General features: G+C 28.9%; 1 protein-coding gene across 2 annotated transcripts in view; it reads left to right on the plus strand.

Moving 5' to 3' along the window:
• The window catches only part of LOC136087340 (zinc transporter ZIP12-like), a 93,085-nt gene that overhangs the window by 49,518 nt on the left and 19,465 nt on the right, over positions 1–24,102 (plus strand). For both annotated transcript variants that reach the window (XM_065809810.1, XM_065809811.1), the window contains exons 4-5: positions 7,186–7,348; positions 23,577–23,746. In XM_065809810.1, the coding sequence (XP_065665882.1) occupies positions 7,186–7,348; positions 23,577–23,746 (333 nt within the window). The remainder of the gene's footprint in view (positions 1–7,185; positions 7,349–23,576; positions 23,747–24,102) is intronic.

Raw genomic sequence — 24,102 nt, forward strand, 5'->3', positions numbered from 1 at the left:
AATAATATTTGAATATCCACTTTATTTTTTCTAGATGCTTTTCAACTTTAATTAAAGTTTGGAATTACTAATGTTGTTTGAACAAAGAATGAACTTTAAAAGTTATAAGTGCTTTATAAAAGTAATAACACTGTTGTAGCTTTATTACTTTTATAATGCAGTTAGTGACAAGAGTGTTATTACTTTTGTAGTCATAAATTTATTGTTTTGTTTTGTTTTTTATAAGTTTTTTATTCACAAACTTATAATAATTTGCTCCTTGAAAACAAAGTAAATGGCTTGGCAAAAACTAAAATTTTGAAGACCTAAAATTTTTTTTATTGGGATTGCTTATTTAAACCCTTGTATATATATATACACATATATATATATATATTTATATATATATATATATATTTATATATATATATATACATATATATATATATATATTATATATATATATATATATATATATATATATATATATATATATATATATATATATATATATATATACAACAAATTGTTTCCGAAACCCCATTTATCTACCATATTGTCTGTTATCCATCACTTTGCACACTAAAAAAAAAAGGTAGAAATTTCTACCTTAGGGTAGGATATGTGATATACCCTTATTAAGGTATAATTTTCTACCTTATAAGGTAGAAAATTATACCTTACTAAGGGTATATCACATATCCTACCTTAACTAAAAATTTCTACCTTTAATTTTTAATGTGTGCATTAAAATTCTATAACCCAGACAAACACCCTGTTGTGAAAAAACCCTTAATAAAAATAAATGTTATTTTTATTTTCAACAAAATATTTCTAAAAATATATAGATATACGTTTTCTAAATAGTTATTATTTTTTACATTCTCTTACTCTGAGTCAGAGATTTGCTCTGGTTCTGATTCCTGGACAAGTAGGTTATCAACTGGCAACTTATCATAGAAAGACTTATTTTGTTCACTTACAAATTTTTTTAGCTTCAATAAGTCTTTGAATTTTTCACAAGAAAGTGGCAAAGGGGCTATGTATGGTTGTTTTGGCTTATCAGGCACTTCAAAGACATGTTTAGATCGGGTCAATATTTTCCCTCTCATTGAACCAGAACATGATCTAGACCTATGGGATGTAACACGCATAGAACTAAATATACCACTCCAGTTTTCCCTATACATAATTAAGTTAGAATTAGCCTTTGATATTTCAACTTCTCTGAGTGAACGTGTCTTAAATGGACAAAAAACTAAAAAGCTTGGCTTTAAAAACTCTGTAAACTTTAGAAACTTTTCTTGTGTCATGTTTATAATGTTGAATGGCTCTGGTTTTTTGCGAGATGGCTGGAAAACACTCCTCCAATCTTCTGGTGTTTTTGCTGGAAACTTTTGATTAATAATAGCCATATTTCTGTCACATTCCATGTAGGAATGACCTCTAATAGGATATGAAACTGTTATGCTGTTAAATCTTTCTATTTTATGAACTAGATGATGAAAAAAAAGCAAAACTGTCCAGTTTTTATTTTGTCCTGCACAGGAATCGCAAAACAATTTGATATGCTTTACATTTTCAGGCAAATGGCAATTAAAAAAATCATGAAGCATAGAACATACATTATCCGAGCCTTTGTTGCCTACAGTTTCATCATAGCAATAAAAATATACTTTTTGAGTAGAAAGTATGTGAATGTTAAAAGAGTAAAATGACAGTTGCCTGGAGTAGTATGCATCTTGAGTTGAAATGTTTGGGCATTTCAGATTTTTTTGAAAATCAAAGCAGATGACTGCACAGTCTAAAGTTTGCTGAGCTTGTAAATGTGCAGTTCTTTTTTCTTTGGTAAAACATTTCAGCTTTTTTCTGATGAAGTTCAAGACATCCATTCAAAGCATTTTTGTTTCTTAACAAATCATTAGCAGCAACAGTCAATAGGCACTTGAAAATCTATTGCAACTATTTTTTTTTTGTTAAATCACAAAATGAGCAGGTGTCCTTTCTAGGATATCCAAATGAAATGTTAAACTTTGAATTAAAATTTTACGATAACTTTCATAGAAACACTTTTCTAAAGGATACTTTTCTTTAAACATGCAGTATATTTTAAAAATATTTAAGTCTTCTGGAAGGTAAAGTCTGGTAAATTTTGTTCTTGCATTATGAGAAGATTGTCCTTGAAATGACTTGATATGTTGCACTATCCTATCAATGTTTTCAACAGAAAAAGCATGCTTTTTATTTTTATGACGTCCTCTCATGTCTTTACAAGGTAGACCTAATGATTGAAAAAATCATGATTTATTTTTACATACCTGTGGCTATAAGAACTTCTTTGATTTGTCTTACAAGATTTTCTGTCAAACCAAATATAGATATGAATGCTTAGATACACACGCATATTTTTATAGAAATCTTATCTCTAACAATGTTCAGGTGATACTTAAACGAATAGCTATGAAATTTAGATTGTTCAATTATTAAATTTTTGCTTCGTCGACACTTAATGCTATGAACAGAAATAAGAAAAGAAATATACAAATCCTGCTCATCCTTTGTTTTCAAGTTGTTGAAATATAATATAAGATTTATTCTGTCATCTTCTGTTGTAACTTAAAAACACTTCAGACTAACACAGTTACATAGTATTCCAATAACATGATTTTTTAATCTCAGATCTCGAGTAAACTCTCTTTTTCTTTCATTGACTGCCTTTTTTTTAGGTTTTTCTGTGACTGTAGGGTTGTTTAGATTAGCCGCCATATTTTTTTAATGAATAATGTTGGTCATGTGACTTATTATTTTATTATCATTGGTTTAGTTATAAATAACTTGGACAACTGCTTTTTTTACCAAGTAAACATTGGACAACAGTGGTTGTTTTAAAGTTGCCCTTTTTTTAAAATGACCATAGAACCTTATAACATAGTTTTTTTATTATGAATTTTCAAATTAAAATGGCTTAGTACTAGAATATCATAAAAATATCTCAAACTCAAAATTTTCAAAAAGTGGACATCTGTGGTTATATATATATATATATATATATATATATATATATATATATATATATATATATATATATATATATATATATATATATATATATATATATATATATATATATATATATATATATATATATATATATATATATATATATATATATATGTATATATATATATATATATATATATATATATATATATATGTATATATATATGTATATATATATGTATATATATATATATATATATATATATATATATGTATGTATATATATATATATATATATGTATATATATATGTATATATATATGTATATATATATATATATATATATATATGTATGTATATATATATATATATATATGTATATATATATATATTTATGTGTGTGTATATATACATATAGCTTAATTATTTAACTTGCTGACCGGACCCATAAAATGTGGGTCTTTGTAAGTCTCTTCCACACCGACCTTTCCAACACTTATTCCTTACATATATATATATCCTAACTATGAATACGAATCTTTACTAAACCTAAAATTTTTAAACTTATCTATTCCACATTTCTATACCTATTCCTTATTTACTTCAATTCTTTTTAGTAAAATAATTAATTGTAAAAAATTGCTTCAAGATAAAAAAATTTAACATGCACATCGTTTCTGCATGCTTAGAACTTATAAGAGGTTTATAATTAGGTTTGTTATTCTGCTAAAGGATTGTCCATAAATTACTCAACGCTAAACTTATTTAAAAAATAGAATTAGGAGATCATTTACTCTTTTGCACAGCAATTTTCACTGGACTAGAAGGGCTATTTTTATTTTTGGCTTAATTAAAGACTCTGTGAGGAAAAACTTTTGATCTTTTTTGTTTTGTTTATTAGTTATATTTAGCATTGCATAATTTTTAGACAACCCCTAAATGCATATGATTGATAGCTCAGACCTCCCCTTAGCGAATAAGTTTTGAAATTTTTCAATCTTGCTTATATATTTATAGCAAAAAAAAAAAAAATATATATAGCAAAAAAGATTTCTAATTGTTAAAATAAAATTTAAAGTTTTCTCATTTTATAAATTTGTTATTCACGGTTGTTCCATATACTGCCTGCAAACTCAACATATGATAAAGATGTTTACACTTTTGAAAACATCTTTATCATTTGAAATTTGTACGTAATGCTAAAAAATGGCAGAACAAAGAAAATTGTAGACCATTAAAAACTATAACCTTAGGAATATAATGATAATCAATCAATAATAAGTTCTTGATGTTCTGGGTACCAAGAATGTCAGCACTTTTTTAAAAACCATGTTGCAAACCATTGGAATAAATTAGCATGGGGTGTAATTCTTGTACTTACAGTAAACTCTTTTCAAACTATTTTTGTTATACTATTTCGGCTGGAGCAATGTCAATTATCAGCATATGGAAGCCTGGTGTTGCTTTCCTTCATCAATATTAAACTTTTTATGTATAAGCTTCATTGATTATTGTAATAAATAAATAAGACCGCTTTGTTTTCAGTTGCAGTCCCACAAGAGGAAGATCTTGCTTTGCAAGCTTTTGGAAACCAGATTTTCAGCTGAGATTGCTGCTATAAAACTAATTGCAAAATGACCACAATAAACTTGAGTATGCAGTTTTTTGAGTTTCCCGAACATTAGCTTGAAATAAATCTCTTTAGCGTTGCGCTTTATCATTTCAATCAACAAATTAAAATTGGGATTGTAAAAACTGTTTCAGTAAGATTCTCATTCATCTAATTAAAATATCAAGAATTGGTACAAATTAAAGATTGAAATGGAAGATATTTCATATCTTAATAGTTTGAGTCTTTTGGAAATGCTTTAGGCTTTCACAACCAAATATACAAAGGGTCTATAGTAGACCAGTTCAAAAAAAAAATTTTAATAGTTAAGTGGCTAGATGTTTAAATGTTGTTAATTGATGAATAAAAGAAATCCTTAAAATTTCAAAGCATTATACCAACACTTAGAAACAGCTTAATTAACTTTACTTTTCAATGGGGTCCTCATATTTAAAAAAGTCAACCTGGTACGTAAATGAAGCAAAATATGAATTTCAAAAATAATAATCATTTTATAAAAAATTATTTAAAAAAGTTTTTTTTATTAAAAACTTTTAAAAATGCACTTTTTTATTTCTATTTAAAAAACAATAGTTTTTATGCAATTAAATCTAAAATAATAATTGTAGTATAATATGATTTTTTTGTTTTGAAATTTTTTATAGAATTTCACTACTTTTAAGACCCAACATGACATACTTTTGAAAAACTTTTTTTTTTTAATATAAGGGACCTGTTAAAAAGTAAAGTTAATTGAGCAGTTCCTAAAACAAACTATTTAAGCTTGCAATTTTGAACTAATTTTCCTGACCACAAACCACATCACATCAAATCCCAATTAAAGTTCAAAAGTGATTTTTTTTTATATGCAATTTTGATATTGTCTAGTATATAGCCTTTTTCCAATCTATATGTTGTATTGTAGTTTATTCCATCATCATAATAAAATACAAGGTCAAAATGTAAGAAATAAAAAAAAAAAAATAAAAACATTTTATAAAGATGTCCATTGGAGTCGTTATAAATAACAAACACCATAAAATAAAATCCATTAATAATGTAAAAATTAAAATTTAAAAAAAAAGAAAAAACTCTACAAAATACCCACAAACATCTACTATCAAATTTAATTTTCCATTATTTAAAATGTTTCTAATTTCATTTTTATGTTTGTCTTGTTTGTTTTGTTGTGTTAACATGAGTAACTCATTTGTAAATAGTTTTTTTAGTTTTTCCACCAATAAATATTTTTTCATAAATGTTTTGTTTTTATATTGACAACTCATTCTGTTAAAATATATTTCAGCAATAAGATTTTTTAATAACGAACAGCCAAAAAAACCTCTGGCCTGCATTTTTGTCAAATCCAAGTAAAGTAAATTTAAAATTGTTAGCTTGAGGATATTTGGTAGGGTAGAGCTGGTCTAAAATATCTAAAACATAAAATATTAATGGCTGTACTTTATTGCATTTGTACATTGTATAGGCAGTATTTTCATTTTTTATTTTACACTGTGGACAAAGTTTGTCTTTTCTTATCTTAAATTCAAACATCGTTGATGGGCAAATATAAAATGTGCTGTTTTAAAGAGAATTTCACCAGTTTATTGTTGGTGTTTCTTTTATGAAGATTTAGAAAAAAATGTTTTTAATCTTTTTCATATAAATTTTTCATGCTTTCAAAAAATGCTTCCCAGTTATACAACTTATATTTGTTTATTTAATAAATTATAAAGTTAAAACTCTTAGATTTTATATTCGTACTTTGTTTTTCTTTTGGCTATATAAAAAAAACTTTGTTATAATTTCGGAGTTCCGTTGAAATTTTTTGCTGTCATTACCTCAGCAAAGCTTTTACTTTTTTTTAACCCATTTTCAGTCATGCTTATGCTTTTATGGTGTAAAAAACTAGGCTGAAATATATTAGTAATATCAGCTATTATTACAATCTTGTTTTTTATGTGTGTTTTGTATGGAGTTTTTAGGTAACCTTTTAATCATTGGTTAAAAAAAAGTGGTTGATTCAAATTTCTATATTTTTGTTTTATTTTATGGCAATTGCTGAGAATAAAAAGGGGGTAAAAGATTGGTCTGAGATAGTTTCAAAAATTTATTTTGAAATTATACCTACTTAGAACAATCTGTTACCAGTTCCTGTCGCAGAAGATGAAAGACCTTTAAGTAAACAGATTGTAGGCCAAATTCAAAAAACTTTTATTAAAATACATTACAAAATTTAAAATTTATTTCTTATCTTAAATATTATATTTAAAGCGCCAAAATATTTTTTTCATCCGCCTTCCAAATGTCTAGTGCTGGGCCTGTATATATATACATATCATAAAAAGATATAGACTTGCTTAATGGTTCTTAAAGAAATTGCAAGTTATTTAAAAAATCTTATGAGTGTTTCAGTAAAACTATTAAATATCATTAAAATTTAATGAGCCATAAGTTAGTTTTAATTTTTGTAAGCTTTATATATTTTCACACTTTAGTATTGTTTTATAGAATCTAAACATAACTTAAATACTACTTCATAATTTATTAAAATTGTTATCAAGTTCATGATATTTATTCTAATACTAAATTTACAGTGTTTCTCTGCAGAAGATATTCTTGAAATTTTCAATATTAATGAGACTAGCATTTCAAAAGAAAGTTTTCAACAGATATGTCCATCATTGATTCAGCAAGTTGTTAGTGGATATTGTATGAATCCTATAGAAACACCAAAACACTCTGAAAGTACTTGGAAATGTAAGTTTAGTTTAACTATGCTATTTATTTGTATTTATGTTATTAAATATAAACCAAAGTATTTGTTTGTTTTCCTGCAATCATTCTTGCTATATTTGAAACGCATTTCTCTGTTTGTTTCAAAATAATACAATTATTTGATTGATCAAAACAAGTAATACTATTTTATTATTTAATAAACCTTTTTAGTTCTATCTTTATGTCACAACATGATATTTTTCTTATGCACTTATTAGTGAAATGATTTCTAATGCTATGATTAGATAATAATTACAGCCTTGGTTGGTAATATGCCTTTTTTTGATTCGGTGGTTCCAGACTGTCTATTAGGGGTTTGATTTTCCAGGTATAGTAGTTTGTAAGCTGACAAGCCCATAATTTAAATTTTGCACTACACCAATTTTATTAAAATTTCATGTTACTTTTAAACAGCCTCACTAATTTACTTAGGTTTTCAAAGAACGTGGTGTGTGAAATATATAGCTTTAAAAAAAAACAACATAAATATCTAAAGGGGGGCGCCCTTATAGATTCTTGTCCCCCCCTCCTTTCTTTTCCCTAATTGATCTGCCATTGTAATGGGGGTAGTGAATACATTTATATTTAAACATTTTAATTAAAGGCCTTCTATAATTACTATTAATTGACAATAAAATCTTGTTACATTTAAAAATAAAAATTTTACAAATAAATAACAATTAGTTTTCTCACATCCTTGTGTACCAATAAAGAATGTAAAATTTAGCAAAAACATTTGAAAAAAATTTAAAAATTAAAGTTCTAGCATAAATATTAAAGTATTGATATATTGAGCAGCCGTAGCGCAGTATTTAATGCGATTGTCTCTAAAGCTAGAGACCTGTGGTTTATTGCCACCTTTGGGCAAGATTTATAACAACAGTAAGGAAGGAGGAGTTAACTTCCTTTCAAATGCTCTTCTGCAGTACTCTGTGGTAAAACTGTAAGGATTTCTTGTAGCACCTACAATAAAAAAGAATTAAAAAATGGATAAAAATGATTAGAAATGATAAAAACTGATAAAAATCATGAATAAGTTTCAAATCAAAAAGTGTTTTTTATTTTTGTTAAATTTTTATGAATTATTTTCTTTTTATCCTTCTTTTTCTATGACCTGTATTATTTTTTATAGCTGACACGTTTGGTACATACAATAAATAGTATTAAAAATTTTTTTTTTCGATTGTTATTAAAGTTATTAAAGAAGGGAAATGACCTTATTTATTTGAACTTTAAAATGTTAATAGAGCTTTTATTAATGGATATTTGATAGCAGTTTTTTTTAGTTTGAAACGTTTTTCCAGTCAGTAAATCCAGGTTTTGCATTTTTTATAAAATCCTGACCTGAATATAATAAGTGCTTGAGTATTGAATTTATTTTTAATAGTGCATAAGTTATAACAAGTTTTGCTATAATATATTATAAAGAATGATTTAATATAATAAACCTAATCTATCGGAAATTATTATAAGAAAATAAGTATAAATTGTTTAAATAAATTTCGATAATTTGGGTCTTGATTTTACAAAAAACTCAAAATCTGAATTTGCTCACTGGAAAAAACTATTTATTATTTTGTTTAAAAAAATAATTAAAAGTAACCATGGCCTTCTATAATAACAGGACTTGACATTGTGCAATAAAGTGAAGGCCGATTTTTTGTGTTTACATTTTTTATTTTCATTTTTTAACTCTAGACGAAAGTTTGCATTTGCGCTTTTTCAAAAAATCTTTTAAGTTCAGGTTTATAAATTAGATAGTGCAACTTCAAGACGTAAAAGTTAAGGTTTATAAATTAGATAGTGCAACTTCAAGACATAAAAGTTAACATTGTAAAAGTTCAGGTTTATAAATTAGATAGTGCAACTTCAAGACGTAAAAGTTAAGGTTTATAAATTAGATAGTGCAACTTCAAGATGTAAAAGTTCAGGTTTATAAATTAGGTTTATTATAAATGATGCACCTTTTGAGAGCAAATATGGGAAGCAACAGCTATTAAACCCACCAACTGTTTTAAAAAATATTCCGCCTAGTTGTTTACTCACACCAGCAAGTAAAGTTTGAAAAACTGTAACTACAAGCGGTTTTCGAAATCTTTTACCAGGTGAGTTAAATGATTTTCTAAACGAGGGTGATTTTATATTTGACGATATTCAATCTTTGTTAAGTGATAATAATGATGTTATTGTTTCCAAGCTTAAAAAAAGTTTACACATGCAATCAAAAATGTACAAAATTAGTGTTCCATTATTTCTTTTAGAAATTTTTGATGGTTATTCATTTGTAGCTTATCATAATGGCACAACTTGTAATATTTCATCTTTAACTGTAAACAAACTAAAATTAATAAAAACAAAATCAGGTTTATTTGAAGCAGTTAGATTTTTTTAAGAATAAAGAAAGTTGACATCAGTCAAATATTCTATTTGAGCACCTTTATACCATGATAAAAATTAATGTAAATGAAGTTTTATATACTCCAGATATTGTCTGTAGAGCATATGAGTATTTTGCTATGCGAAGAAGTTTATACGATTGTTTGTGTATTGACTACAAGTAGGCGGACTTTAACACAATTGACTTCAAAAATAAGCTCAATGGAGGACCTAAATTTCATAAATAGTATTTTTATGAATTTAGATCCATTTAAAAGAACTTTTATACTTTTAATTGATGGATTTTATGTCAAAGCTTCATTACTTTACCAAAGAGGTGCTTTGTTTGGTTATGCAGTAAACTACCCTGAAAAGTTAGCTGAACAAACTTTATTATTTATGATTAAATGCCTTTTTGAAAGTCCAGAATTTATATGTAGTGCTTAACCTGTTGCAAATCTTTCCTCTGAATTTCAGTTTGCCTAATGTCAACAAATTGTTGAAACAATAATATTGATAATAGTAAGATATTGGCAATAATTACTGATGGCAACTGTGTAAATCAATGATTTTTTGAGAGATAATCTGTTAAGTTTTTTTTGTCTATCATTTGCAAAGAAACAGTAGCTGTCATAAGAGTGCATCCAGATATTGAAAATAAAGCATCCGAAGGTACTGCTGTATTTATTGAAAAAATTATTTCTTTTTGGAATATTTGAAATATGTTAAAGCACCTGGTGCTGACATTTGGTTTAGAAATAAATTATGTGTAAAAATCCACTCATTTGGTGATCAACAGTTACAACTACTATAAGATTATGCTGAACATTCAAAATTTTATGAAACCTACAGGTAAATAGGAAGAACAGCTTACGTTAGATACCAGCAATGCTCTAGCGCATACATGCTATGGCTCAATTGATCTAGTAGAAACTTTGTTGAGAAATGGAGCAAAGTAATTCTTATTAAGTTGATATTTAACAGATCCAATTGAATAAACTTTTTCTAATCTTCAACAGGGATCTGGAGTTGAGGGATCTGAAACTTACTTCATAATTGCTAAATCCGTAATTGAAAATATTCATATTCAACATACTAAATTGATATAGCAACTTGACATTCCTGTAGATGGTATTGATGGTCATACTTGCGACATATGTTGTAGAAATATTTTTGCTGCTGAAAGAAACTGCTTTTTGTTGGTGTTTTTCATTGTTACCTTTCTTTTTAGTTATGTTTCTATAAGCAAAAATAAATAGGGTTATCTTTCTAATATATAGTTATATTAATTGTTATGGTTCTGCTTGTTATTGATATTTTGATATTCTTGATGAAATTTGAAATACAAAGAATATAATTATCTTTTAACAATTTTTTAGTTTTCCGTTTATATTTCTGTCTTTATTTGAGATTTTTATTAGAAACCATAGACTACCATTATACCCTACACTACTACCATAAAACCCTACACTACTACCATTACACCCTACACTACTAACATTACACCCTACACTACTAACATTACACCCTACACTACTAACATTACACCCTACACTACTAACATTACACCCTACCTTATATGAAAATATCTCAATAAAAGTAATAAAAGTTTGTTCAGTTTTTATGGTGGTTTGCACGATGTCAAGGCCTGTTATTATAGAAGTTCGTGAAAAGAACTAATGTTTCTGATAGTTATAAAAAAAGAAGTTATAAAAAAATATCAAAGTTGTTGACAAAATAATTGTAACTTTTAAAACATTAGAGAGGATGTATCACTAAAAGTACTCATTTTGGTTAAATGTCAACTGCATCCAGTTAGTGTCTTATAGAAGGCCTAACAGGCAAAGATTTCAGAAGTAACCTGAAAGTTTCTGTTGATCAGCCTTACACCGCTTCTTCATCTAAAAGGATGACATAAATACAAACTTGTGTTACATTGTTTCCTTCCTAGAATGATGAATGCTGGATCTTCTTGATTCTACTCATGGGTATTTGCTTTTGCCTCTATGGTAAGGCAGTGCTGTACCCAGTAATAGTTTAGGCAGTATTGTCATAAAAAATTTTCAAAAAAAAAAATGTTTTAAAATGTCTGAAATATGCCTTGAGATTGCTGGGTAGATACTTAAATTCAGGCTTTGTTAAAAAGTGTTACAAAATATGATTTTTATTAACGAAGTAGCGATTTCACCAACACAGCAAGTTGCGTTTCAAACTTTTTATCCATTGGAATATTTAAGTTGTCATTTTATTTGTTTATGCGACGTTTATTTAAATTTAATTTGTTATTATAAAAAATGTCAACCGCATATGTTAAATTTGTGAAAAAAACAACACACGGTGCATAGGAACATACTCTAAGACCTTGCAACACATCCCCAGAGATTTTATTTTTGATTATCATTAGAAAACATTTCCTCATTCAAAAAATGTAAACGACAACTTTTTTTAGTGGGGGCCTGGGGAGTAAACACACATTTTAAGGCAGTGCCCAGGAATTTTGTTGTTCAAGATAGGTAGCTAATAAGCATGGGGCATACTCAAATTTTTAGTATGTTGATACTGGTAGCAAATGAGGATGACTTGCAAAAAATTAAGGTAATTGAAGCTAAACCAACCCCGCCCCGATCCCTAACTGCCCCCTTCCTAGAACTACGTCTCCTTTAATCGTAATTTTTTTTTTGTTCTATCATAAAGTAGATCAAAATTCATCGACAGATTTCAAATTTCATCAAAAAATCTCTTTTCGTTTAAGATTTATAACAATGCAAAGCCTAAAATTACCCCCTGAAATAACCTTAAATGGTCTCAACTTTTAAACGAAAAATTTTTTTTTGATGTAATTTGAAATCTGTCGATGAACTTTGATCTAGTTTAATATAAAACAAGCAAAAAGTTGAAAAGTGTTTTTTGGAACCATACCCTGGGGAGGGCTATAAGGGGTCGAGAAGGGTTTGCTACAATTATTTATTACAGTAAAAAAAACACTCTGATTTTTATGGTTACATTATGATTGATATTTTACATTTCAAAGTCATACTAAATGTTTGTTCATAGGAGATTTAACACTTTACTTTTTACAAACTACATTCCTGCAAATAGAAAGCTACTTTAAAAGTGCTTGTAGTTGTAAGCAACAACCGCGTTTTTCAGCGCCTTTATATAGTTTGGGCTGTGCTCTCCAACTTTTCTCATTTGCCAAAACTGATTGAAATCCTGATGAATGGATTCGAGAGCTTGTTCAGCCCAGTAACCTAAGCCTATAGAACAGTAGAAGTACAAAAGAAATGCAAGTTTATTTAATAAATATTCGTCATAAATTATGCAAATTTTACGATTCATCGGTTGAAATAGAGTATTTAATTACTAAGATTATAAATTATTTTTAATCAAATTGAAAATTTATTTATCATACCAAAGACTCCACCTTTCATGTTGATAAATTCAATAACATGTTGCTCAATTATGTGTACCTTCAAAGGAATTGTAGCCCTTAGATTTCTATAGCTCGTAGAGAACTCCTCTAGATCTTTAACATACGTGGAGCTTAATGATTTTCCAAAACAACCATGGACTATTTTTTCAAAATCTTTAAGTACCTTAATATATTTGGCAGCGGAAACTCCAAGACTAAACTCTTGAAAAAACAGTTCAAAGCTGTCTATGTTTTTAAGCAATTTATGACAAGCATTGCCTTCCAAACGATGCTGCCCTTGGTAGGACACTCTGCAGATGTTTATTTTAGACAGATATTGATTAACAAACTGTAACCCACACTCCTTGTTTTCAAATAAATTTTTTTCAATCTCTTTTAAAATTTTGTCTACAACACCTTGCAGTATATGTAGTCCAGGAATATTTACAAGTTCTAGTATTTTTTTGTTTTTGTTGCCTGTTAATAAAGGGGAGTTAACAACATTAGTGTATTTTTTAGCTTTTTTTAAATTTGCACCATCAGCCATCCATTGGTCGTACAATGTACACAAAGACTCTAGAGTATAATGATCAGCTTTTTGAAAGTCAGGAGATGACGTCATGCAATACGGACAAGGGTGTTTTGATGTTGCAGTTTGTTTTCCAACCATTTGAAGCAAAATCTTTAGATCTTCAGATACTGTGTAATCTAAGGATGAAATGTTTAGCTTATCCAATATTAACCGCAAGTTATGGTATTTTTCGTTCAATGAAGGCAAAATGGCCAATATAATAGTTTTGTGGACGCTTGAATCTTTAAAATCTTTGCACGCATATCCGTCACTCTTGCTCAGTTTCTCTGGAATTTTATTATTTTTAACTCTGGTTTTAGGGTTATTGACAGTGTAACTTTTAGGAATCCCTGCCCTCCATCTACACCTAATTTGATATCAACATCATTTGTTTCTTGACTTCTGTGGTGAAGTACCATTGCTACGAGTTCTTCAATGTCATTGCAATACACAATAGGAGTATCTTTTTCTACCAACTATACATTCATAAAAAATCAAAATGAATAATACAAATTGCAATCTAGCTATAAAATAATTTTTTTGGAAATAGTTTACGTACCTCTTTGCTTTCTTTTAATTTTAATAGCAATGGGAGTTTATCACAATTGAATAAATTTCCAATTATTTCGTTGTTCTCAATCAGTTTAATATTGAAACTGGATTCCACACTTTTTCGTCCTGCCTCACTTCTCAGAAATCGTGCAACTTCAATCATGTTGCGATTACTTATAAATCATAATAAAGTTATTACAAAAATTGGCTTTAAACTCATAACAAATTTATTTTTAAAAGTATTTTTAAGCAACAAAAATTTACCTGGAATGTAGTTTCAATTGAAGTTTGTTCAATTTATCTAAAGAAAAGAAAGGTTTCTTAACCTCAGTCTTTCCGAAAGAGACAGTGAGTTGCTTCGGACCAAAGGTTTTCAAAACTAAGGTGTTCTCTGAGTCATTTGTGCTGAAATCTTTGATAGAGCTGGACAGAACTTTTCCTTGCGTTGTTGGGGATGTTGATTTTACAATGGCAGTCAAATTCTTTTGTCTTTCTAATTTCGTACAGGGATGTGGAATTCCCTGTCCCACTTGGGCATAACAATGTTGACAAACTAGTCTTTCTGCAGGTTTATTTGAAACATCTTCAGCGCCTTGATAAACAAGCTTTCCCGAAACACAATCAACCAATGGGGCCAATATTTTTTCCATTTTTGATTTGCGCCCATTTTCACAAATAAAACATTCACATTTTTTCCCTCTAATAACTCTGGTATTCAGGTCTAAATTTTATAGCATATAATTTTATAGCATATAATTTTATAGCATATATCAACGATAATGTGACAACTATAATAACTAAAATAGCAAAACTAAATTTTAAATGAAGTAAATTAAACATCAATATAGTTATAATTACCTTCATAACACGGCCGCATAATGAAGTAAGGATCAGTCCCTGCAAGCTTTTTTCTACATTTTGAGCAAAGCATGGTAGGAAGGTCAGGATTATCCGCTGAATAATCTTTCCAGAATATAGTTTTGATAAGGTTTGAGTAGTCATTTTTCTTTTTATTTAGATTTAAATAAGTTGTTTCAGGGTTATTTATTGGTCTTAAATCCGTGCCTTTCCTGAAGCAGCAAATGCAAAATTTTTTTACAAAATCACTATGTTCTTTTGCATGTTTAGGCATTTTAAATGAATGCTTCAAATAAAAACTTCTGATATGGATTGATAATATTGGCATGATATATCGGTTATATCAATCAAATGTCAATATAATGCTTATAAACACATGTCAATATAATGGCTAAAAACATGCTTTCAGTTCGTATATCAACGCGTGCAAAGAGTTATTATGCAACTGTTAACAATTAGCAACTGCTAACTTTTACTAATTGTTAATAATTAAAGGTTGCTTTGCTTTGTTTTTATTTCAATAAAAATGTAAATAGAAAGTAATAAAAATTACTTATCCGTCTGTAAATTTTAATGTTAAACAAAAATTTTTAAAACCTTTAAAAAATAAAATTGATAAATCTATCACAAATATTTCTGAAAATCTAAATATGGGGCATGGGCATGATTTTGTGGTGTTCGAGAAGATTGCCCAAATCCCCCCTAGGGTATGGTTCCAAAAAATACTTTTCAATTTTTTGCTTGTTTTATATTAAACTAGATCAAAGTTCATCGACAGATTTCAAATTACATCAAAAAAAAATTTTTCGTTTAAAAGTTGAGACCATTTAAGGTTATTTCAGGGGGTAATTTTAGGCTTTGCATTGTTATAAATCTTAAACGAAAAGACATTTTTTGATGAAATTTGAAATCTGTCGATGAATTTTGATCTACTTTATGATAGAACAAAAAAAAATTTACGATTAAAGGAGACGTAGTTCTAGGAAGGGGGCAGTTAGGGATCGGGGCGGGGTTGGTTTAGCTTCAATTACCTTAATTTTTTGCAAGTCATCCTCATTTGCTACCAGTATCAACATACTAAAAATTTGAGTATGCCCCACGCTTATTAGCTACCTATCTTGAACAACAAAATTCCTGGGCACTGCCCTAAAATGTGTGTTTACTCTCCAGGCCCCCACTAAAAAAAGTTGTCGTTTACATTTTTTGAATGAGGAAATGTTTTCTAATGATAATCAAAAATAAAATCTCTGGGGATGTGTTGCAAGGTCTTAGAGTATGTTCCTATGCACTGTGAACAACAGATAATTAAATAAAATAAAAAACTTTAAAATATGATTTTAAAAATTATAAATTTAAATTAAACTTTGAAGGAATGTAAAATGGTTTTGTAATACTCCTTTAAGAAATATTTACTTTTTATTTTTAAACTAATTTATTGCGTAAAAATAAAATAGAAAAGTTTCTTTCATAGATTTAAATGTGTAAAAGCCATCATAAAACTTCATTTTTTGTTTTAAGAAAGAAGTGTTTTTGTTTAAGAAAATATTTTACACTTTTTTTTAAAAAAAAAACTTAATAGTAATAAAAAAGAACAAAATATTATTATGTTTTATATACTTTTTTTTAAGAAATAAAAATTTAAGAAATATAATCTTTTTCAAATAATGAATTTAGATATCATTAGTAATTTTTGTTATAGATAATGTTTAAAAGATTTAACTGTTAAATTTTTAATTTTAACTGTAAGATTTTATTGTAAAGTTAAAATTAATTACAACTCTTAGTACTTTAAAATATGCTAATGATGCAACCTAATTTTTAATGATATTCCTTAAATTCATTTAAATATAATTCCATGCTTAAATAGAAAATATAAGTAAGCTACATTGATAAAGTCACTATAGTTAAAGTTATAAAAAATGTTTCAAATTTGCTTTTTTTTTAATAATGTTGGACTTTATCGATATTGGAATTTATAACTTATAGATTTTTTAGTTTGAGGGTAAACAAATGAGACTTTGCTGAATGGTGAATCAAACAAGAAAGAGTTTTAGTTAATGGAAGCAGAGATGATAACTCCTTTGAACAGGGACCATGATAGTATTTGTAGAAAAGAAAAAGAGATGCAACTTTACGACAATAGGAAAGAGACTCAAGCTTAGCAGATATAGCGAGTCCAACTACGTTTACAATGTGTTTTGAGCCTTGTCTAGAAAAGAAAGAGCATTGTTGGAAGAACCAGCCCAAATATGACTACAGTGTTCCATAGAGGGACGAATAAGAGATTTGAGGGCTAAAAATGTTTTCTGGGGTTTTTGAAAGTTGGAACTACAGATGCCATTTTCCAGCAAACAGGAGAATAAGACTCAGTCAAGCACTTAATAAACAGTTTTGAGAAAATTGAAGAGAGTTCTGGAGAACTATTTTGTAAGACTGACAGGAATGTTTTCTGGACCATAAGCCATAGAAGAGTTTAATTGAGATATGACTTTAGCAACAGAAGCTATAGTGATTTGAATGTCTAACAATGGGTTAACCTGTTTAATTGGAATGGAAGGAAGAGAATGGCTATAAGATTTAAGAGTCAAATTTAAGTTCTTTGCAAACAGTTTTTATCCTTAGGAGAGGTAATAAGATTAGTCCTATGAATGAGAGATGGAATGTTAGACCTACTCTTGCTTATGATGAAGTTGCTGTTGAAGATTTTCCAAAAGTCTTTTAGTGAACTGAGAAAAATGGAGCTTAGCATCAGGCAGCATTTTTTTACATCAATTTCTTGCAATAATAAATAGCTGTTTGTTCTCATGAGAATTCTTTTGAAAAAAATCACAAAAAGAATCCAAAGAAGAAGTACGAGATCAAAGATCTATAGAGATCATTGCGTGGTCAGAATCACCTAAGGGAGAAAAGGGAGAAAATGAACACATGCTAAGGTCAGAGACAAGACATAAATCAAGGAGTGAAGGTAAATGATTAGGGTTGTCAGGAAAACGAGTCATAAAGTTAACTACTTGAGTAAGAGATTAAGAAATGCAGAAGTTATAGGCTTTAGCGCCAGCAGGATCATTCAGTGTGATGAGCATTAAAGTCACCAATAGCAACAATATTGGCAAAGGGCTATAGAGAGAGGGTATGGTCAATATGATCAGAAATTACATTATAAAGAGTGCAGTCTTGGGCAGAAGGTGAGTGATAAAGAACAAAGAGAAAGGTGATAGAATGAAGAGGTGGTAAATGGAAGCACATAAAAGAAAGGTAGAAAGGTTTGAACCTGATTTCAGAATAAATAAGTGATGCATATGTATACCCCCAAGCCCAGCATAAGACTATTGGAGTCTTTGCTAATCAAAGGATAGTACCCATCAATACTGAGATCTGAAGGAGGAATAGTGGAATTAAATTAGTCTTACTAAGAGCAAGCAAGTCTGGTGAATTTTGCAAGATGTTAAATTCAGCTGTTAGAAAGTTGCTTTGCAGACCACAAATATTTGTAAAAAATATATTAAAACAGGTGGTCAAAATGATTTTTTATGTTATATTAACTGTATATTTTGGGTTACTTTTGGCAAGATTTAAGTTTAAAGAGAACTTGAATTATTAATAGATTAAGCATGGCCTCCTAAGCAATAAGCTATGCAGTTGTCTCAGTCCTGTTAATTAATCCTAAGTTGTAACATAGGGCTTCTTATGTGACCTTCTTCAAGACAGTACCTGGATGCAGTTAACATCTGCCCAAGATGAGTATTTTTATCGAGACACTATCTTTAGCCTTTACTTAACCAAGAACTTTAAGGCAGGGGATTTTTAAGTCACCTGGCATAATACTTTGGAAATGCATTAGGAAAACCACCACATCAGCACACAAAACAGTGAGCATAGGTTTTTTAGTTAGGGTTAGTAGTTTGTTACTGAGCTCACACTACATCAAAGATTTAAACAGAACACAAACATACATAAAGTAACTTATGGGTGAGTAAGCACCATGCCTGAGTTTCAGACAGAACACAAACATACATATATAAAGTAACTTATAGGTAAACTTCATCTATAAGGTTAGCGCATCTATTACTTCATCTATTAGGCTGGCCAAGGCCACATTTAGAGCCCTTTGTTACAGCTTAGGGTTTATTAATAGTAATGACGCAATTGCTTGGACTATTAAACAGTGTACTAAGTACTGTCTATGCTTTGAGTCAAGTTCTTTAACAAATTTAAAAATGACTTAAGTACCAAAAACTATAAAACACAAAAAACCATCTTCATCACCAAGTTCTCTAAACCTATCATTAACTAATATTTGTGGTTTTCGAAGTAACTTTCCTTTTGTTGAGTCTTATCTCTTACAAAGTTCACCAGACCTACTTACTCTTTGTGAGACTAATTTGAGTTCAGCTGTCTCATCTTGTGATCTTAGTGTTGATTGTTTTATTCCTTTGATTTGTAAAGACTCCAATAGTCACATGCTTGGCTTGGGTATCTACACTCGTAAGAATTCACCCATTTGTCAGGGAACTAGGTTTGAATCCACAGACTTTTCTTTTATGTCCTTTTGTTTACAGGGATTATCTCTTTCCGGATATTTCTGGAATTCTTGATATTTTTGCACATTTTTATTTTTTCCGGATATTCAAATAGTTTTCTGGAAATACAAGTTGAAAATATTTTTTTTGTTATCAAATAATTAAAAAGTAAAGGTATTGTTCATCAATTACTTTATGCTATATTTTTACTTAGGGAAGGCTTTATTTTTACAAATAATTTTTTCTTTTTTGTACCTCTGTATTTATTAACAAAGGGATTCCCAAGTGCCAAGACAAATTGGTGTAATTGCTCAGCTTTACATGAATAAAAAAATGTGAGCAAAATTGCTAAAAATTCGCGTAAAGCTGAGCAATTACTCGAAAAACACTGAAACAATTGCTTTTTATTCACCCAGCCTATTAGAAAATTTATGTAAGTATTTAATTTATAAAATAAGTTTTGTGTTAATTAAAATTACCGCGTCAATTTATTTTTTGAGGTATTAATAAAAAAGCATTAATTGTTTTGCCATATATTTCTTCAGTATTTATGTAAAAAAAATCAAAGATTTTTTTTTAATAAATTAAAAAAAAAAAGAACTTACCTTCAAGAAAAAAAAATGGTATTAACATCAAAACTCACCTTTGAGAAAAAAATAATAGCATTATTTATTAAAACATAACCAAAAGTTTTTTGCTTATGTTTTGATAAATACTTTGTTTTGGAGCGTTTAAATAATATGAAACTTATTTTTTAAGGATGATTTAAGATATGTAAACACTCAGCACTTAGAGATCACTTTAATTATTTTAACTATTTCACCTAAAAATCTAGTTTAATTTAATTTTAAAACTCTATTTAAGTAAGCATTTAAATACTTTTCTTTTATATAGAAGAATACCTGCCAAAAATTTTCTTTGCAAGCACATGAGATATTCTTAAATACACAAAAAGCGTTTTTATTCCCGGATTTTTGCAGATATATTTTAAATATAACCAGATTAATCTATGTGTTTAGCACCACTTCACTCTATTGCCTTTCTCTTTGTTCTATATCGCTCTCTTTTATCTCAAGACTGCACTCTTTTCAATGTTATTTCTGATCAAATTGACCAAGCCTTCTCTCTTTATCCATCAGCCAATATCGTTGTTGTTGGTGACTTTAATGCTCATCACATTGAATGGCTTGGCTCTAGTGTCAGTTACTCTTTGATCTCTCTAAAACTATTATCTCATTTTTCTTTATCATCAGAATCCCCCTATCATCTTACCTCTTACAACCTTAAAGCTGACTGGACTCTTTCCTTTCAACCTCTTACCACCTTAAAGCTGACTGGGACTCTTTCCGTGATTTTCTTCATGATGACCCTTGGATAGAAGACCCTTTCGTCTTCCTGTTGATTTATGTGCTTCTTACATAACTTCGTGGATTCAGGCTGCCATGGAACCTTTTATTCCCTCTCGATGATTCCAGGTCAAGCCTCACTCTTCTCCATAGTTTTCCTCATATTGTGCTGCTGCAATTTCCAATCAAAAGTGTTTCTTTCATATCTATCAGCAAAACAATTCTCCGGAAAATAGACGTCTGTTTAATACTGCTAGAAATCATTGTAAAAAGGTTTTGTCTAATGCCAAAGCCTGCTAGTCTCAGGTCATGAAATCTCGTATTTCATCACAAAAATTAGGCTCTCGTGACATCTAGAAAATCTTTAATAGTATCAATAATAAGGGCAAATCTGTAATTCCACCTCTCTTGTATGGTTCAGACTTTGTAACCTCACCTAAAGATAAAGCTGAATTGTTTGTTAAGAACTTTTCATCAATATCATCTCTTGATTTCACTAGTTGGCTTCTACCTGATTTTTCCATCAAACAGGTTTATTCATTGCTTGACATTTGCACCACTCCAGCTTCTGTATCTAAAGTGATTTCCTGCTTAGACTCTTCTACAGCTTGTGGTTCAGACAATATACGTGTTATAGTCTTGCAGAAATGTTCTCCAGAGCTGTTGTCTATACTTTCAAAACTATTTAACAAGTGCTTATCATAGTCTTGCTTTCTAGCTGGAAAGCGGTTATCCCTATTTTCAAAAATTCTGGAAAGCGACCTGATTCATCCAACTACCGTCTCATTAGTCTTCTTCCTATCATAAGCAAGGTTTTTAAATCTTTAATCAACAACCACCAAGTCTCTCATCTTGAATCTAATAACTTACTTTCTGATCGATAATATAGATTTCGATCTTCTTGTTCTACAGCTGATTTGTTAACAGTAATAACAGATAGGTTTTATTGTGCATTTGATTAAGGTGGATAGGTTAAGGAAATCGCTCTTGACATTTCTAAAGCTTTTGATAAAGTTTGGCATGCTGGTCTTCTCCATAAGCTTTCTTCTTACGGTGTATCTGTAACATCTTTAAGATTATTGAATCCTTCCTTTCTAATCATAGTATAAAAGTTGTCCTCAATGGACAGCACTCTTCTTAATATTCTGTAACTTCAGGTGATCCTAAAGGTTCTATCAATGGCCCTATACTCTTTTTAATTTACATTAAAGATCTTCCAGATATTCTTGCATCTAAGGTGGCATTGTTCGCTGATGATACTACCATTTATTCTTGTGGTGAACACTCTCTGATTGCTTGGAGGGGGCATTTGAGCTTGTAAAGGATTTCACTTCTGCTCTCTGCTACAGCAAGGGGTTCACAGTGGCTGGTGAACTTTAATTCAGATAAAACTCAATTTTATTCAGTCAATCGTTATTGCAATCATTTAGATCTTCCTATATTTATGAATAGTAATGTACTCTATAAGTCATTTACCTTTTATCTTCTTGGATTAACTCTTACTTCCGTTCTGTCTTGAAAACTATATTTCAAATCCGTTGCAGAATTAGCATCTGCTAAGGTTCCATATCTTTATCGAGCTCGACACTTTCTTACTCCGTATTCTATTCTTTATCTTTATTAGTCTCAAATCCGGTCTTTTATGGAATGCTGTTGTTATATCTGGGGCGGATCTTTTAATGATGTCCCTTCTCTTTTAGACAAGGTGCAAAAAGGTATTGTAAACATTGTTAGACCTGCTCTTGCAGCCAACTTTCAGCCATTATCACATTGTCATAACGTTGCTTTTCTTTCACTTTTCTACAAGTACTATAATAGGCACTGCTCTAAAGAGCTAGCGTCTTATTTGCCATCTACTAAAATTCATTCTCTTGTTATTTGTCATTTAATTAAGTCTCATCCTTTTTCTGTGACTGTTCCTAAATGCTCCAAAAACTCTTATTCCTCTAGTTTTTTCCTTGAATACCAGTTCTTTGGAATTTGCTTCCTTCATCTTGCTTTCCTGATTAATATAATTTTCAATCTTTTAAGTTGTCTGTCAATCATTATCTTCCTCTACAATTTTCATCTTTTCTCTTCCAATAACTTATAACTCTAATAGTGGTTGCTTGCAGCCTTGTTGGAAGCAAAGATGTTTAAAAAAACAAAAAAACAAAAAAAACATGGCGCCAGAGGTTTAGGCAGAATATAAACATACTTTAAATAACTTATGTGTGAATGATCACCACACCAGAGGTTCAGACAGAACACGAACACACATAAAGTAACTTACATGTGCGTGAACACTGCGCCATTATTATTTCTAAATTATAAAAATTTCATAATTATTTCTTAATTATATTGATTTGTTTATCAAAGTATTAAAATTGATATTAGGTTAAGTAAAAATACATAAAAAATGAATAAATGGATTCCTGTTTATGTTTATTCTTTCTGGGTGTTTTTTTTCCTTCTAAAATTTAAGAAAAAATATGGTAAAATACTGTTTATTGTTTTCAAATAAATTGTTTTTTTAAGAACATGTAGCTAAAATTTAATTAAGAATGTTGTAAGTTATATCTGTATTTTTTTCTAGCGTGGGTTGCAACATTTGTAGCTATTTTTATCATTAATTTGGGCTCATTAATTGGTTTGTTCGCTGCACCTGTAATTAAAAAGAAGTGGTTTTCATTTCTTCTTTTGTTTGTAATCAGTATGGCTGTGGGAGTGTTATCAGGTGATGCAATCCTTCATCTATTGCCTCATGTAAGCTATTTTTTATAAAATACTTAAATTTTGTAACTTGTTTATTTAATTTTTTTAAATCCTAATAACTAATCTAAATAACTAATCTAGTTCCATAGTAACCAACTACTTAGTAGGCAAGATTTAAAATATCTATGTTTATTTAAGATATTTATTCAATATGCAATATGTAATATATGTGTTCAAATATAATACATTCAAAAATCAAATTCAAAAAACCACATACAACACATAGGTATATATACATACAAGGATACATACATACATTCATAAAAAAATGCATAAATACATACATATATTACATACATACATACATACATACATACATACATACATACATACATACATACATACAT

The sequence above is a fragment of the Hydra vulgaris genome, chromosome 11, assembly GCF_038396675.1.
Source record: "Hydra vulgaris chromosome 11, alternate assembly HydraT2T_AEP".
NCBI classification, from domain to species: domain Eukaryota; kingdom Metazoa; phylum Cnidaria; class Hydrozoa; order Anthoathecata; family Hydridae; genus Hydra; species Hydra vulgaris.